The sequence below is a fragment of the Salmo salar genome, unplaced genomic scaffold (genome assembly GCF_905237065.1).
Source record: "Salmo salar unplaced genomic scaffold, Ssal_v3.1, whole genome shotgun sequence".
Lineage (NCBI taxonomy): Eukaryota > Metazoa > Chordata > Actinopteri > Salmoniformes > Salmonidae > Salmo > Salmo salar.
Genome location: NW_025550964.1, coordinates 75,001 through 92,933, shown reverse-complemented (window position 1 = coordinate 92,933; position 17,933 = coordinate 75,001). Strand labels below are relative to the sequence as shown.

The following is a 17,933-nucleotide window of genomic DNA, read 5'->3' as shown; positions in this document are numbered from 1 at the left end:
CAGAGCGACTTACAGTAGTGAATGCATACATTTCATACTTTTTTTTTTTCCTGTGCTGGCCCCCCGGGGGGGGCCCCCCATGCTGCTGGTTTAGTGAAGTTAAATCTGAATCAATGTCTTGGAAGATCACATGATGTTTATTAGCATTTTACATAACAGAACCTCACGTGATGGTCCCAAGGGATGGTCTTATCTATCTATCTATCTATCTATCTATCTATCTATCTATCTATCTATCTATCTATCTATCTATCTATCTATCTATCTATCTATCTATCTATCTATCTATCTATCTATCTATCTATCTATCTATCTATCTATCTATCTATCTATCTATCTATCTATCTATCTATCTATCTCTCTCTCTCTCTCTCTCTCTCTTTCTCCCCCCTCTAAGTCCCCTTTCTCTCCTTTCTCTCTTTCTCCCCCCTCTAAGTCCTCTCTCTCTCTCTTTCTCCCCCCTCTAAGTCCCCTCTCTCTCCTCTCCAATTCAGTTTAAGAGCTTTATTGGCATGGAAAACACATGTTTACAAATGTTTATTCCTCTCTTCTGGGAAGACTTTCCACTAGATGTTGGTACATTGCTGCTATAACAGCCTCCACTCTTCTGGGAAGACTTTCCACTAGATGTTGGAACATTGCTGCTATAACAGCCTCCAGTCTTCTGGGAAGGCTTTCCACTAGATGTTGGAACATTGCTGCTATAACAGCCTCCACTCTTCTGGGAAGGCTTTCCACTAGATGTTGGAACATTGCTGCTATAACAGCCTCCACTCTTCTGGGAAGACTTTCCACTAGATGTTGGAACATTACTGCGGGGACTTGCTTCCATTCAGCCACAAGACCATTAGTGAGGTCGGGTGCTGATGTTGGGCGATTAGGCCCTGGCTCGCAGTCGGCGTTCCAATTCATCCCAAAGGTGTTTGATGGGGTTGATGTCAGGGCTCTGTGCAGGCCAGTCAAGTTCTTCCACACCGATCTCAACAAACCATTTCTGTATGGACCTCGCTTTGTGCACGGGGGCATTGTCGTCCTGAAACAGGAAAGGGCCTTCCCCAAACTGTAACATAGTGCCAAACTTCCCCAAATGAAAAACAGCCTCAGACCATTATTCCTCTTCCACCAAACTTTACAGTTGGCACTATGCATCTGCAGCTCTCCTGTTAGTCTGTGTAGTGAGACGTGTCTGTCTGTCTGTCTGTCTGTCTGTCTGTCTGTCTGTCTGTCTGTCTGTCTGTCTGTCTGTCTGTGTAGTGAGACGTGTCTGTCTGTCTGTCTGTCTGTCTGTCTGTCTGTCTGTCTGTGTAGTGAGACGTGTCTGTCTGTCTGCCTGCCTGTCTGTCTGTCTGTCTGTCTGTGTAGTGAGACCTGTCTGTCTGTCTGTCTGTCTGTCTGTCTGTCTGTCTGTCTGTCTGTCTGCCTGTCTGTGTAGTGAGACCTGTCTGTCTGTCTGTCTGTCTGTCTGTCTGTCTGTCTGTCTGTCTGTCTGTCTGTCTGTCTGTCTGTCTGTGTAGTGATGTCTGTCTGTCTGTCTGTCTGTCTGTCTGTCTGTCTGTCTGTCTGTCTGTCTGTCTGTCTGTCTGTCTGTCTGTCTGTCTGCTGTGTGTGGGTGTGGAGTGGAGGATGTTTTTGGGGCGTTCCTCTGAACAGACTGAATCCTGGACTGTTGTGTTCATCCTCATTCCAGAAACATCCCGTGGTTCTCCTCCCACACACACACACACACACACACACACACACACACACACACACACACACACACACACACACACACACACACACACACACACACACACACTTCTCCTATTAGCTGAGGGGAGGAGCCAGTCGTGTGTGTGTGTGTGTGTGTGTGTGTGTGTGTGTGTGTGTGTGTGTGTGTGTGTGTGTGTGTGTGTGTGTGACCAACAGATGAATATCTGTATTCCCAGTCATGTGGAATCCATACATTAGGACCTAATGAATTTATTAATTTACTGATTTCCTTATGAACTGCGTGTTATATTTTTGTACAGTATACATTACCCACAATCCTCGCTGGTCTACCCTGAACTACTTTACCCACAGTCCTCTCTGGTCTGCCCTGAACTACATTACCCACAATCCTCGCTGGTCTACCCTGAACTACTTTACCCACAGTCCTCTCTGGTCTACCCTGAACTACATTACCCACAGTCCTCTCTGGTCTACCCTAAACTACTTTACCCACAGTCCTCTCTGGTCTACCCTAAACTACTTTACCCACAGTCCTCTCTGGTCTACCCTGAACTACTTTACCCACAGTCCTCTCTGGTCCACCCTGAACTACATTACCCACAGTCCTCGCTGGTCTACCCTGAACTACTTTACCCACAGTCCTCTCTGGTCTACCCTGAACTACTTTACCCACAGTCCTCTCTGGTCCACCCTGAACTACATTACCCACAGTCCTCGCTGGTCTACCCTGAACTACTTTACCCACAGTCCTCTCTGGTCTACCCTGATCTACTTTACCCACAGTCCTCTATGTTCTACCCTGAACTACTTTACCCACAGTCCTCTCTGGTCTACCCTGAACTACATTACCCACAGTCCTCTCTGGTCTATCCTGAACTACATTACCCACAGTCCTCCTCTGTGTCTGTTCTCTGATAGGCTGGTCGAGGCAGTGTGAGAGCCAGTGGAAACTTCAACGCCAACCAAGATGCAGAGACGCTCTACAAGGCCATGAAGGGACTGGGTCAGTGGTGGGTGTGGTCTGAATATTATGCAGACGGAGTGAGTAACCACGGCACCAAAGATTTGACTATGGTGTTTGTTGTTGCCATAGGAACCGATGAGGATTCCATCATGAAGTTGTTGACGTCTCGTAGCAACAGCCAGAGACAGCAGATCAAAGCTGCATACAAGACCCTGCATGGCAAGGTCAGAACACAACCACAATACAACCACAATACAACCACAATACAACCACATGTTTATGTTGGCCAATCACAGCTGCAAAGGGGCTCAATGTACAGCCAGTGGAGTGAGAGTTCACTAACGCAATGCGAGATGGAATAACATCAGGGAATTAAAAGGTAGATAAATGAGAAGGAGGCGACTACAACGGTTTATTCTGAATGGGGTTGTAGACTACAACTGTTTATTCTGAATGGGGTTGTAGACTATAACTGTTTATTCTGAATGGGGTTGTAGACTACAACTGTTTATTCTGAATGGGGTTGTAGACTATAACTGTTTATTCTGAATGGGGTTGTAGACTATAACTGTTTATTCTGAATGGGGTTGTAGACTACAACTGTTTATTCTGAATGGGGTTGTAGACTACAACTGTTTATTCTGAATGGGGTTGTAGACTACAACGGTTTATTCTGAATGGGGTTGTAGACTACAACTGTTTATTCTGAATGGGGTTGTAGACTACAACTGTTTATTCTGAATGGGGTTGTAGACTACAACGGTTTATTCTGAATGGGGTTGTAGACTATAACTGTTTATTTTGAATGGGGTTGTAGACTACAACTGTTTATTCTGAATGGGGTTGTAGACTACAACTGTTTAATCTGAATGGGGTTGTAGACTACAACTGTTTATTCTGAATGGGGTTGTAGACTACAACTGTTTATTCTGAATGGGGTTGTAGACTATAACTGTTTATTCTGAATGGGGTTGTAGACTACAACGGTTTATTCTGAATGGGGTTGTAGACTACAACTGTTTATTCTGAATGGGGTTGTAGACTACAACTGTTTATTCTGAATGGGGTTGTAGACTATAACTGTTTATTCTGAATGGGGTTGTAGACTACAACTGTTTATTCTGAATGGGGTTGTAGACTATAACTGTTTATTCTGAATGGGGTTGTAGACTACAACTGTTTATTCTGAATGGGGTTGTAGACTACAACTGTTTATTCTGAATGGGGTTGTAGACTATAACTGTTTATTCTGAATGGGGTTGTAGACTATAACTGTTTATTCTGAATGGGGTTGTAGACTATAACTGTTTATTCTGAATGGGGTTGTAGACTATAACTGTTTATTCTGAATGGGGTTGTAGACTATAACTGTTTATTCTGAATGGGGTTGTAGACTACAACGGTTTATTCTGAATGGGGTTGTAGACTATAACTGTTTATTCTGAATGGGGTTGTAGACTATAACTGTTTATTCTGAATGGGGTTGTAGACTACAACTGTTTATTCTGAATGGGGTTGTAGACTATAACTGTTTATTCTGAATGGGGTTGTAGACTATAACTGTTTATTCTGAATGGGGTTGTAGACTACAACTGTTTATTCTGAATGGGGTTGTAGACTACAACTGTTTATTCTGAATGGGGTTGTAGACTACAACTGTTTATTCTGAATGGGGTTGTAGACTATAACTGTTTATTCTGAATGGGGTTGTAGACTACAACTGTTTATTCTGAATGGGGTTGTAGACTATAACTGTTTATTCTGAATGGGGTTGTAGACTATAACTGTTTATTCTGAATGGGGTTGTAGACTACAACTGTTTATTCTGAATGGGGTTGTAGACTACAACTGTTTATTCTGAATGGGGTTGTAGACTACAACGGTTTATTCTGAATGGGGTTGTAGACTATAACTGTTTATTCTGAATGGAGTTGTAGACTACAACGGTTTATTCTGAATGGGGTTGTAGACTATAACTGTTTATTCTGAATGGGGTTGTAGACTACAACGGTTTATTCTGAATGGGGTTGTAGACTATAACTGTTTATTCTGAATGGGGTTGTAGACTACAACTGTTTATTCTGAATGGGGTTGTAGACTATAACTGTTTAATCTGAATGGGGTTGTAGACTATAACTGTTTATTCTGAATGGGGTTGTAGACTACAACTGTTTATTCTGAATGGGGTTGTAGACTATAACTGTTTATTCTGAATGGGGTTGTAGACTACAACGGTTTATTCTGAATGGGGTTGTAGACTACAACTGTTTATTCTGAATGGGGTTGTAGACTACAACTGTTTATTCTGAATGGGGTTGTAGACTATAACTGTTTATTCTGAATGGGGTTGTAGACTACAACTGTTTATTCTGAATGGGGTTGTAGACTACAACTGTTTATTCTGAATGGGGTTGTAGACTACAACTGTTTATTCTGAATGGGGTTGTAGACTATAACTGTTTATTCTGAATGGGGTTGTAGACTACAACTGTTTATTCTGAATGGGGTTGTAGACTATAACTGTTTATTCTGAATGGGGTTGTAGACTACAACTGTTTATTCTGAATGGGGTTGTAGACTATAACTGTTTATTCTGAATGGGGTTGTAGACTACAACTGTTTATTCTGAATGGGGTTGTAGACTACAACTGTTTATTCTGAATGGGGTTGTAGACTACAACTGTTTATTCTGAATGGGGTTGTAGACTACAACTGTTTATTCTGAATGGGGTTGTAGACTACAACTGTTTATTCTGAATGGGGTTGTAGACTACAACTGTTTATTCTGAATGGGGTTGTAGACTACAACTGTTTATTCTGAATGGGGTTGTAGACTATAACTGTTTATTCTGAATGGGGTTGTAGACTACAACGGTTTATTCTGAATGGGGTTGTAGACTATAACTGTTTATTCTGAATGGGGTTGTAGACTATAACTGTTTATTCTGAATGGGGTTGTAGACTACAACTGTTTATTCTGAATGGGGTTGTAGACTACAACTGTTTATTCTGAATGGGGTTGTAGACTATAACTGTTTATTCTGAATGGGGTTGTAGACTATAACTGTTTAATCTGAATGGGGTTGTAGACTACAACTGTTTATTCTGAATGGGGTTGTAGACTACAACTGTTTATTCTGAATGGGGTTGTAGACTATAACTGTTTATTCTGAATGGGGTTGTAGACTACAACTGTTTATTCTGAATGGGGTTGTAAACTATAACTGTTTATTCTGAATGGGGTTGTAGACTATAACTGTTTAATCTGAATGGGGTTGTAGACTATAACTGTTTATTCTGAATGGGGTTGTAGACTACAACTGTTTAATCTGAATGGGGTTGTAGACTATAACTGTTTATTCTGAATGGGGTTGTAGACTATAACTGTTTTATCTGAATGGGGTTGTAGACTACAACTGTTTATTCTGAATGGGGTTGTAGACTATAACTGTTTAATCTGAATGGGGTTGTAGACTACAACTGTTTTATCTGAATGGGGTTGTAGACTACAACTGTTTAATCTGAATGGGGTTGTAGACTACAACTGTTTTATCTGAATGGGGTTGTAAACTACAACGAGCAACCAACAGGTAGGCTGTGTTTATCTGAATGGGGTTGTAGGCTATAACTGTTTATTCTGAATGGGGTTGTAGACTACAACTGTTTTATCTGAATGGGGTTGTAGACTACAACTGTTTTATCTGAATGGGGTTGTAGACTACAACTGTTTATTCTGAATGGGGTTGTAGACTATAACTGTTTATTCTGAATGGGGTTGTAGACTACAACGGTTTAATCTGAATGGGGTTGTAGACTATAACTGTTTATTCTGAATGGGGTTGTAGACTACAACTGTTTATTCTGAATGGGGTTGTAGACTATAACTGTTTAATCTGAATGGGGTTGTAGACTATAACGGTTTATTCTGAATGGGGTTGTAGACTACAACTGTTTATTCTGAATGGGGTTGTAGACTACAACTGTTTAATCTGAATGGGGTTGTAGACTACAACTGTTTAATCTGAATGGGGTTGTAGACTATAACTGTTTATTCTGAATGGGGTTGTAGACTATAACTGTTTTATCTGAATGGGGTTGTAGACTACAACTGTTTTATCTGAATGGGGTTGTAGACTACAACTGTTTAATCTGAATGGGGTTGTAGACTACAACTGTTTTATCTGAATGGGGTTGTAAACTACGCAACCAACAGTGTTTATTCTGAATGGGGTTGTAGGCTATAACTGTTTATTCTGAATGGGGTTGTAGACTATAACTGTTTATTCTGAATGGGGTTGTAGACTACAACTGTTTATTCTGAATGGGGTTGTAAACTATAACTGTTTATTCTGAATGGGGTTGTAGACTATAACTGTTTAATCTGAATGGGGTTGTAGACTATAACTGTTTATTCTGAATGGGGTTGTAGACTACAACTGTTTAATCTGAATGGGGTTGTAGACTATAACTGTTTATTCTGAATGGGGTTGTAGACTATAACTGTTTTATCTGAATGGGGTTGTAGACTACAACTGTTTATTCTGAATGGGGTTGTAGACTATAACTGTTTAATCTGAATGGGGTTGTAGACTACAACTGTTTTATCTGAATGGGGTTGTAGACTACAACTGTTTAATCTGAATGGGGTTGTAGACTACAACTGTTTTATCTGAATGGGGTTGTAAACTACAACGAGCAACCAACAGGTAGGCTGTGTTTATCTGAATGGGGTTGTAGGCTATAACTGTTTATTCTGAATGGGGTTGTAGACTACAACTGTTTTATCTGAATGGGGTTGTAGACTATAACTGTTTATTCTGAATGGGGTTGTAGACTACAACGGTTTAATCTGAATGGGGTTGTAGACTATAACTGTTTATTCTGAATGGGGTTGTAGACTACAACTGTTTATTCTGAATGGGGTTGTAGACTACAACTGTTTAATCTGAATGGGGTTGTAGACTACAACTGTTTATTCTGAATGGGGTTGTAGACTACAACTGTTTATTCTGAATGGGGTTGTAGACTACAACTGTTTAATCTGAATGGGGTTGTAGACTACAACATGTTTATTCTGAATGGGGTTGTAGACTATAACTGTTTTATCTGAATGGGGTTGTAGACTACAACTGTTTTATCTGAATGGGGTTGTAGACTACAACTGTTTAATCTGAATGGGGTTGTAGACTACAACTGTTTTATCTGAATGGGGTTGTAAACTACAACGAGCAACCAACAGGTAGGCTGTGTTTATCTGAATGTGGTTGTAGGCTATAACTGTTTATTCTGAATGGGGTTGTAGACTATAACTGTTTTATCTGAATGGGGTTGTAGACTACAACTGTTTTATCTGAATGGGGTTGTAGACTACAACTGTTTAATCTGAATGGGGTTGTAGACTACAACTGTTTTATCTGAATGGGGTTGTAAACTACAACGAGCAACCAACAGGTAGGCTGTGTTTATCTGAATGGGGTTGTAGGCTATAACTGTTTATTCTGAATGGGGTTGTAGACTATAACTGTTTTATCTGAATGGGGTTGTAGACTACAACTGTTTATTCTGAATGGGGTTGTAGACTATAACTGTTTTATCTGAATGGGGTTGTAGACTATAACTGTTTATTCTGAATGGGGTTGTAGACTACAACTGTTTTATCTGAATGGGGTTGTAGACTAAAACTGTTTAATCTGAATGGGGTTGTAGACTACAACTGTTTTATCTGAATGGGGTTGTAAACTACAACGAGCAACCAACAGGTAGGCTGTGTTTATCTGAATGGGGTTGTAGGCTACAACAATCAACCAACAGGTAGGCTGTTTAATCTGAATGGGGTTGTAGGCTACAACGAGCAACCAACAGGTAGACAACAACAAGCAACCGACAGGTAGGCTGTTTAATCTGAATGGGGTTGTAGACTCAAACGAGCACCCAACAGGTAGACTGTTTAATCTGAATGGGGTTGTAGACTACAATGAACAACCAACAGGTAGGCTGTTTTATCTGAATGGGGTTGTAGGCTACAACGAGCAACCAACAGGTAGGCTGTTTTATCTGAATGTGGTTGTAGCCTACAACTGTTTATCTGAATGGGGTTGTAGACTACAACGAGCAACCAACAGGTAGGCTGTTTTCTCTGAATGGGTTTTCGGGAGAAAGCGCAGCATGTGGCCTCAATTAGCTAAAGCTGGCTATCTTAGCTAGCTAGTTAGCTAGCTTCTCTAGGCTAATCTAGTCAAGGTATGTATTGGCCAATGAGAGGTTTTGAAGCCACCGGTCGGCCATGTTGGTTCTCCCCAGTAGGAGCAGTCCTCCATACATGTATTTTATTCTCTCTCTCTCTCTCTCTCTCTCTCCTCTCTCTCTCTCTCTCTCTCGCTCTCCCTCTCTCTCTCGCTCTCCTCTCTCTCTCTCTCTCTCTCTCTCTCTCTCTCTCTCCCCCGCTCTCTCTCTCTCTCTCTCTCTCTCTCATCTCTTTCTCCCTCCCTCTTCTCTCTCCCTCTCTCTCCCCCGCTCTCTCTCTCTCTCCTCTCTCTCTCTCTCTCTCTCTCTCACCTCTCTCCCTCTCTCTCCCTCTCTCCTCCTCTCTGCTCCTCTCTCTCTCTCGCCCCTCTCTCTCTCTCTCGCTCTCCCTCTCTCTCTCGCTCTCCCTCCCTCCTTCTCTCTCTCGCTCTCCCTCCCTCCTTCTCTCTCTCTCTCTCTCTCTCTCTCTCTCTCCCTCTCTCCTCCTCTCTCCCTCTCTCTCTCACATCTCTTTCTCCCTCCCTCCTTCTCTCTCCCTCTCTCTCCCCCCTCTCTCCCTCTCTCTCCTCCCCCCTCTCTCTCTCTCCTCCTCTCTCTCTCTCTCTCTCTCTCTCTCTCTCTCTCTCTCTCTCTCACCTCTCTTTCTCTCTCTCTCTCTCCCTCCCTCCCTCCCTCCCTCCCTCCCTCCCTCCCTCCCTCCCTCCCTCCCTCCCTCCCTCCCTCTCCCTCTCCCTCCCTCCCTCTCCCTCCTTCTCTCCCTCCCTCTCTCTCTCTCCCTCTCCCTCCCTCCTCCTCCCTCTCCTCCTCGTCCTCCTCTCTCCAGGACCTGGTAGGTGATCTGCAGGGGGAACTGGGGGGAAAGTTTGAGACTCTGGTGGTGGCTCTGATGACTCCGCCCATCCTCTACGATGCGACAACGCTACGGAACGCCATCAAGGTATTTGTCCTAGGACCAGTGATGTCATATCCTGTGAGTGACGGCGTGATGTCATAGTGACTGTGTGCTGATGTCACGGTGTAGGGGGCGGGGACCGATGAGAAGGTGCTGATTGAGATCCTGTCTTCTAGAACGGCCCAGCAGGTTAAGGACATCATTGCTGCCTATCGCCAGGGTAACACACACACACACTGCTGCCTATCGCCAGGGTAACACACACACACACACTGCTGCCTATTGCCAGGGTAACACACACACACACACACACACACACTGACTCACTGATTGTGTGTGTGTGTGTGTGTGTGTGTGTGTGTGTTCCAGAGTTTGATGCAGACCTGGAGGAGGATGTAACAGGCGACACGTCAGGTCACTTCAGGAGACTGCTGGTCATCCTGCTACAGGTGAGGTGTCAGAGGTCACGGAACATAGATCTGGTATATATAGATGTGTGGAACATAGATCTGGTATATATAGATGTGCGGGACATAGATCTGGTATATATAGATGTGTGGAACATAGATCTGGTATATATAGATGTGTGGAACATAGATCTGCTATATATAGATGTGTGGGACATAGATCTGGTATATATAGATGTGTGGGACATAGATCTGGTATATATAGATGTGTGGGACATAGATCTGGTATATATAGATGTGGGGGACATAGATCTGGTATATATAGATGTGTGGGACATAGATCTGGTATATATAGATGTGTGGGACATAGATCTGGTATATATAGATGTGTGGGACATAGATCTGGTATATATAGATGTGTGGGACATAGATCTGGTATATATAGATGTGTGGGACATAGATCTGGTATCTGTAGATGTGTGGGACATAGATCTGGTATATATAGATGTGTGGGACATAGATCTGGTATATATAGATGTGAGGGACATAGATCTGGTATATATAGATGTGTGGGACATAGATCTGGTATCTGTAGATGTGTGGAACATAGATCTGGCATCTGTAGATGTGTGGGACATAGATCTGGCATATATAGATGTGTGGAACATAGATCTGGTATCTGTAGATGTGTGGGACATAGATCTGGTATATATAGATGTGTGGGACATAGATCTGGTATATATAGATGTGTGGAACATAGATCTGGTATATATACAGCACCAGTCAACAGTTTGGACACATACTCATTCCAGGGTTTTTCTTTATTTTTTACTATTTTCTACATTGTTGTAGTAAAGAATTTATTTAACTCAGCAAGTCAGTTAAGAACAAATTCTTATTTACAATGACGACCTACCGGGGAACGGTGGGTTAACTGCCTTGTTCAGGGGCAGAACGACAGATTTTTTACCTTGTCAGCTCGGAGATTCGATCTTACAACCTTTCGGTTACTAGTCTAACGCTCTAACCACTAGGCTACCTCCCTCCACAATCATCTGACCTCAAACCAATTGAGATGGTTTAAGATGAGTGCTCAGCATATGTGGGAACTCCTTCAAGACTGTTGGGAAAGCATTCCAGGTGAAGCTGGTTGAGAGAATGCCAAGAGTGTGCAAAGCTGATGAATCTCAAATATAAAATATATTTTGACTTGTTTAACACTTGTTTGGTTACTACATGATTCCATATGTGTTATTTCATAGTTTTGATGTCTTCACTATTATTCTACAATGTAGAAAATAGTAAAAATAAAGAAAAACCCTGGAATAAGAAGGTGTGTCCCAACTTTTGACTGGTGCTGTAGATGTGTGGGACATAGATCTGACAGATATAGATGTGTGGGACATAGATCTGACAGATGTAGATGTGTGGGACATAGATCTAACAGATATAGATGTGTGGGACATAGATCTAACAGATATAGATTTGTGGGACATAGATCTAACAGATATAGATGTGTAGGACATAGATCTAACAGATATAGATGTGTGGGACATAGATCTGACAGATATAGATGTGTGGGACATAGATCTAACAGATATAGATGTGTGGGACATAGATCTAACATATATAGATGTGTGGGACATAGATCTAACAGATATAGATGTGTGGGACATAGATCTAACAGATATAGATGTGTGGGACATAGATCTAACAGGTATAGATGTGTGGGACATAGATCTCACAGATATAGATGTGTAGGACATAGATCTAACAGATATAGATGTGTGGGACATAGATCTCACAGATATAGATGTGTAGGACATAGATCTAACAGATATAGATGTGTGGGACATAGATCTAACAGATATAGATGTGTGGGACATAGATCTAACAGATATAGATTTGTGGGACATGAATGTGCTCTCTCTCCTCTCAGGCCAGCAGACAGCAGGGGGTACAGGAGGGGAACATAGAGACTGATGCACAGGTAAGAGAGAGTGAGTGTGTGAGAGAGAGAGAGAGAGAGAGTGTGTGTGAAGGACATGTACAGAATGATGTGTAATTTCAACAGCTGGTGGTTTACAGAATCAAACTAAATCTCCCCAAATCAAGTCAAATCAAAGTCAAGTCTGTTTCAGTTAAAACCTGTTGAGGACAGACGTTCCGCTAACAGCAGCGTTAGCAACAATGTCTTTAGGTTTCATACTTCCAATGAAAAAAAAACAAATCACTTCCAAAATACAGAAAGAAAATCTCAAAATCAGCAAAACTCCAATGAAGGTTTCTAACCAGTTCAATACAATAGGTTTCTAACCAGTTCAATACAATAGGTTTCTAACCAGTTCAATACAATAGGTTTCTAACCAGTTCAATACAATAGGTTTCTAACCAGTTCAATACAATAGGTTTCTAACCAGTTCAATACAGTAGGTTTCTAACCAGTTATTCAATACAATAGGTTTCTAACCAGATCAATACAATAGGTTTCTAACCAGTTCAGTACAATAGGTTTCTAACCAGTTCAATACAATAGGTTTCTAACCAGTTCAATACAATAGGTTTCTAACCAGTTCAATACAATAGGTTTCTAACCAGTTCAATACAATAGGTTTCTAACCAGTTCAATACATTAGGTTTCTAACCAGTTCAATACAATAGGTTTCTAACCAGTTCAATACAATAGGTTTCTAACCAGATCAATACAATAGGTTTCTAACCAGATCAATACAATAGGTTTCTAACCAGTTCAATACATTAGGTTTCTAACCAGTTCAATACAATAGGTTTCTAACCAGTTTAATACAATAGGTTTCTAACCAGTTCAATACAATAGGTTTCTAACCAGATCAATACAATAGGTTTCTAACCAGTTCAATACAATAGGTTTCTAACCAGTTCAATACAATAGGTTTCTAACCAGTTCAATACAATAGGTTTCTAACCAGTTTAATACAATAGGTTTCTAACCAGTTTAATACATTAGGTTTCTAACCAGTTCAATACAATAGGTTTCTAACCAGTTCAATACAATAGGTTTCTAACCAGATCAATACAATAGGTTTCTAACCAGTTCAATACAATAGGTTTCTAACCAGTTCAATACAATAGGTTTCTAACCAGTTCAATACAATAGGTTTCTAACCAGTTTAATACAATAGGTTTCTAACCAGTTTAATACATTAGGTTTCTAACCAGTTCAATACAATAGGTTTCTAACCAGTTCAATACAATAGGTTTCTAACCAGATCAATACAATAGGTTTCTAACCAGTTCAATACAATAGGTTTCTAACCAGATCAATACAATAGGTTTCTAACCAGTTCAATACAATAGGTTTCTAACCAGTTCAATACAATAGGTTTCTAACCAGATCAATACAATAGGTTTCTAACCAGTTCAATACAATAGGTTTCTAACCAGTTCAATACAATAGGTTTCTAACCAGTTCAATACAGTAGGTTTCTAACCAGTTCAATACAATAGGTTTCTAACCAGTTCAATACAATAGGTTTCTAACCAGTTTAATACAGTTCAATACAATAGGTTTCTAACCAGTTCAATACAATAGGTTTCTAACCAGTTCAATACATTAGGTTTCTAACCAGTTCAATACAATAGGTTTCTAACCAGTTTAATACAGTTCAATACAATAGGTTTCTAACCAGATCAATACAATAGGTTTCTAACCAGATCAATACAATAGGTTTCTAACCAGATCAATACAATAGGTTTCTAACCAGTTTAATACAGTTCAATACAATAGGTTTCTAACCAGATCAATACAATAGGTTTCTAACCAGATCAATACAATAGGTTTCTAACCAGATCAATACAATAGGTTTCTAACCAGTTTAATACAGTTCAATACAATAGGTTTCTAACCAGTTCAATACAATAGGTTTCTAACCAGTTCAATACAATAGGTTTCTAACCAGATCAATACAATAGGTTTCTAACCAGTTCAATACAATAGGTTTCTAACCAGTTCAATACAATAGGTTTCTAACCAGTTCAATACAATAGGTTTCTAACCAGTTCAATACAATAGTTTTCTAACCAGTTCAATACATTAGGTTTCTAACCAGTTCAATACAATAGGTTTCTAACCAGTTCAATACAATAGGTTTCTAACCAGTTCAATACAATAGGTTTCTAACCAGATCAATACAGTAGGTTTCTAACCAGTTCAATACAATAGGTTTCTAACCAGTTCAATACAGTAGGTTTCTAACCAGTTCAATACAATAGGTTTCTAACCAGTTCAATACAGTAGGTTTCTAACCAGTTCAATACAGTAGGTTTCTAACCAGATCAGTAGGACAGTTCAATACAATAATCTGAAGGAAACGTAGGCCTTAGAAAAATCCTTCCATATTTTGGTCTTCAAGAAGTCGACAAAGTTAAACTCATTTCAATAATCAAGACAATATCCCTTGCAGTGCAGAACGCTTCGACATCCCTGGACTTTTTCCAGCATTTTGTTTTTACCAAGTGGGATTGAAAGTGGATTTTATTGTCAATTTTGGTCAACGATCTATACAACATACTCTCTAATGTCAAAGTGGAAGAAACATTCAAACATTTATAAAAAAATAAAAAAATAATGTTTGAAAAATTAATCACTAATACAGCGCATTAGGAAAGTATTCAGACCTCTTGACTTTTTCCACATTTTGTTACCATTACAGCCGTATTGTTATTTCCCCTCATCAATCTACACACAAAACCCCACAATGACAAAAGCAAAAACAGGTTTTTAGACATTTTTTACAAATATATATATAAAAAAATTGGAAATATTACATTTACATAAGTATTCAGACCCTTTACTCAGTACTTTATTGAAGCACATTTTGGCAGCGATTACAGCCTCGAGTCTTCTTGGGTATGACGCTACAAGCTTGGCAACACCTGTATTTGGGGAGTTTCTCCCATTCTTCTCTGCAGATCCTCTCAAGCTCTGTCAGGTTGGATGGGGAGTGTCGCTGCACAGCTATTTTCAGGTCTCTCCAGAGATGTTCGATTGGGTTCAAGTCTGGGCTCTGGCTGGGCCACTCAAGGACATTCAGAGGCTTGTCCCGAAGCCACTCCTGCGTTGTCTTGGCTGTGTGTTTAGGGTCGTTGTCCTGTTGGAAGGTGACCCTTCACCCCAGTCTGAGGTCCTGAGCACTCTGGAACAGGTTTTCATCAAGGATCTCTCTCTACTTTTATTCTTTGCCTTGATCCTGACTAGTCTCCAGTCCCTGCCTCTGAAAAACATCCCCACAGCATGATGCTGCCACCACCATGCTTCACCGTAGGGATGGTGCCAGGCTTCCTCCAAATGTGACGCTTGGCATTCAGGCCAAAGAGTTTCATCTTGGTTTCATCAGACCAGAGAATCTTGTTTCTCATGGTCTGAGAGTCCTTTAGCTGCCTTTTGTCAAACTCCAAGTGGGCTGTCATGTGCCGTTTACTAGGAGTGGCTTCCGTCTGGCCACTCTACCATGAAGACCTGTAGAGATGGTTGTCCTTCTGGAAGGTTCTCCCATCTCCACAGAGGAACTCTGGAGCTCTGTCAGAGTGACCATCTGGTTCTTGGTCACCTCCCTGACCAAGGCCCTTCTCCCCGATTGCTCAGTTTGGCTGGGTAGCCAGCTCTAGGAAGAGTCTTGGTGGTTCCAAACTTCTTCCATTTAAGAATGATGGAGGCCACTGTGTTCTTGGGGACCTTCAATGCTGCAGAATCTTTTGGTACCCTTCCCCAGATCTGTGCCTCGACACAATCCTGTCTTGAAGCTCTACGGACAATTCCTTCGACCTCATGGCTTGGTTTATTCTCCGACATGCACTGTCAACTGTGGGACCTTATATAGACAGGTGTGTGCCTTTCCAAATCATGTCCAATCAATTGAATTTACCACAGGTGGATTCCAATCCAGTTGTAGAAACATCTCAAGCATGATGGAAACAGGATGCACCTGAGCTCAATTTCGAGTCTCATAGCAAAGAATCTGAATACTTATGTAATTAAGGTATTTCAGTTTTTTATTTGTAATAAACATTTCTAAAAACCAGTTTGTTCGCTTTGTCATTATGGGGTATTGTGATGTCATTATGGGGTATTGTGATGTCATTATGGGGTATTGTGATGTCATTATGGGGTATTAGGTCTCTAAGAGTCATTACAGCTGGGAGTCTTTCTGGGTACGTCTCACACCTGGATAAGGGATTGTACAATATTTGTCCATTATTCTTTAAAACATTATTCAAGCACTGACAAGTTGGTTGTTGATTATTGCTAGCCAATCATTTTCAAGTCTTGCCATAGATTTTCAAGCCAAAGTAAGTCTTAACTCTAACTAGGCCACTCTGGAACATTCACTGTCTTCTTGGTAAGCAACTCCAGTGTAGATTTGGCCTTGTGTTTTAGGTTATTGTCCTGCTGAAAGGTGAATTAATCTCCCGGTGTCTGGTGGAAAGTAGACTGAACCAGGTTTTCCTCTAGGATTTACCCCTAAAATGATTTCCATTTATTTTTATCCTAAAACTCCCTAGTCCTTGCCGATGACAAGCAGACCCCTAACATGATGCAGACACCACCATGTTAGGAAATATGAAGAGTGTTACTCAGTGATGCGTTGTGTTGCTTTTGCCCCGACCATAACGCTTTGTGTTCAGGACAAAAAGTTAATTTCTTTGTGAATTTTTTTGCAGTTTTACTTAAGTGCCTTGGTGCAAACAGGATGCATGTTTTGGAACATTTCTGTACAGACTTCCTCCTTTTCACTCTGTCATTTAGGTTAGTATTGTGGAGTAACTACAATGTTGATTCATCCCCAGTTTCCTCCTATCACAGCCATTAAACTCTATAACTGTTTTAAAGTCACCAACGGCCTCAGGGTGAAATCCCTGAGCAGTTTCCTTCCTCTCCGGCAACTGAGTTAGGAAGGACGCCTGTATCTTTGTAGTGACCGGGTGTATTGATACACCATCCAAAGTGTAATGAATAACTTCACCAAGCTTTTTTCATTTTTACCCATCTACCAATAGGAGCCTTTCTTCTTTGCGAGGTATTGGAAAACCTCTCTGTTTTTTTGTGGTTAAATCTAATTCACCACAAAGTTAGTTTAGTTCTCTAGTCGATTGAGGGACCTTACTGTGTGGGGTACAGAGATGAGGAGGTCATTAAAAACTCACGTTAACCAGTATTATTGGACACAGAATGAGTCCATGACACTGATCATGTGATGTTATGCAGATTTTTACTCCCGAACTTATTTAGGCAAATGAGTTGAATACTTATTGACTGAATTTTTTTTTTATATTAAATTTATGATTCATTTCTAAAAATGTTCTAGAAACAAAATTCTACTTTGACATTGTGGGGCATTGTGGGTAGATCACTAAAACTAAATTGCAGTTGCATAAATGTAAAATTCAGGCTGGAACACAACAAGATGTGGAAAATGTAAAAGGGTTGTGAATACTAATTCAGGCTGATGTGGAACAACGTAAAGGGGTGTGAATACTAATTCAGGCTGATGTGGAACAACGTAAAGGGGTGTGAATACTAATTCAGGCTGATGTGGAACAACGTAAAGGGGTGTGAATACTAATTCAGGCTGATGTGGAACAACGTAAAGGGGTGTGAATACTAATTCAGGCTGATGTGGAACAACGTAAAGGGGTGTGAATACTAATTCAGGCTGATGTGGAACAACGTAAAAGG

The 17,933-nt window shown here is 40.7% G+C and overlaps 1 protein-coding gene across 1 annotated transcript in view; it reads left to right on the top strand.

The window, feature by feature from the left end:
* anxa5b (annexin A5b) overlaps nt 1–17,933 on the top strand; it is a 33,353-nt gene that overhangs the window by 6,254 nt on the left and 9,166 nt on the right. Inside the window, 6 exon segments of the mRNA NM_001141036.1 lie at nt 2,632–2,716; nt 2,807–2,901; nt 9,744–9,857; nt 9,942–10,032; nt 10,182–10,261; nt 12,159–12,209. Coding sequence (NP_001134508.1) covers nt 2,632–2,716; nt 2,807–2,901; nt 9,744–9,857; nt 9,942–10,032; nt 10,182–10,261; nt 12,159–12,209 — 516 coding nt within the window.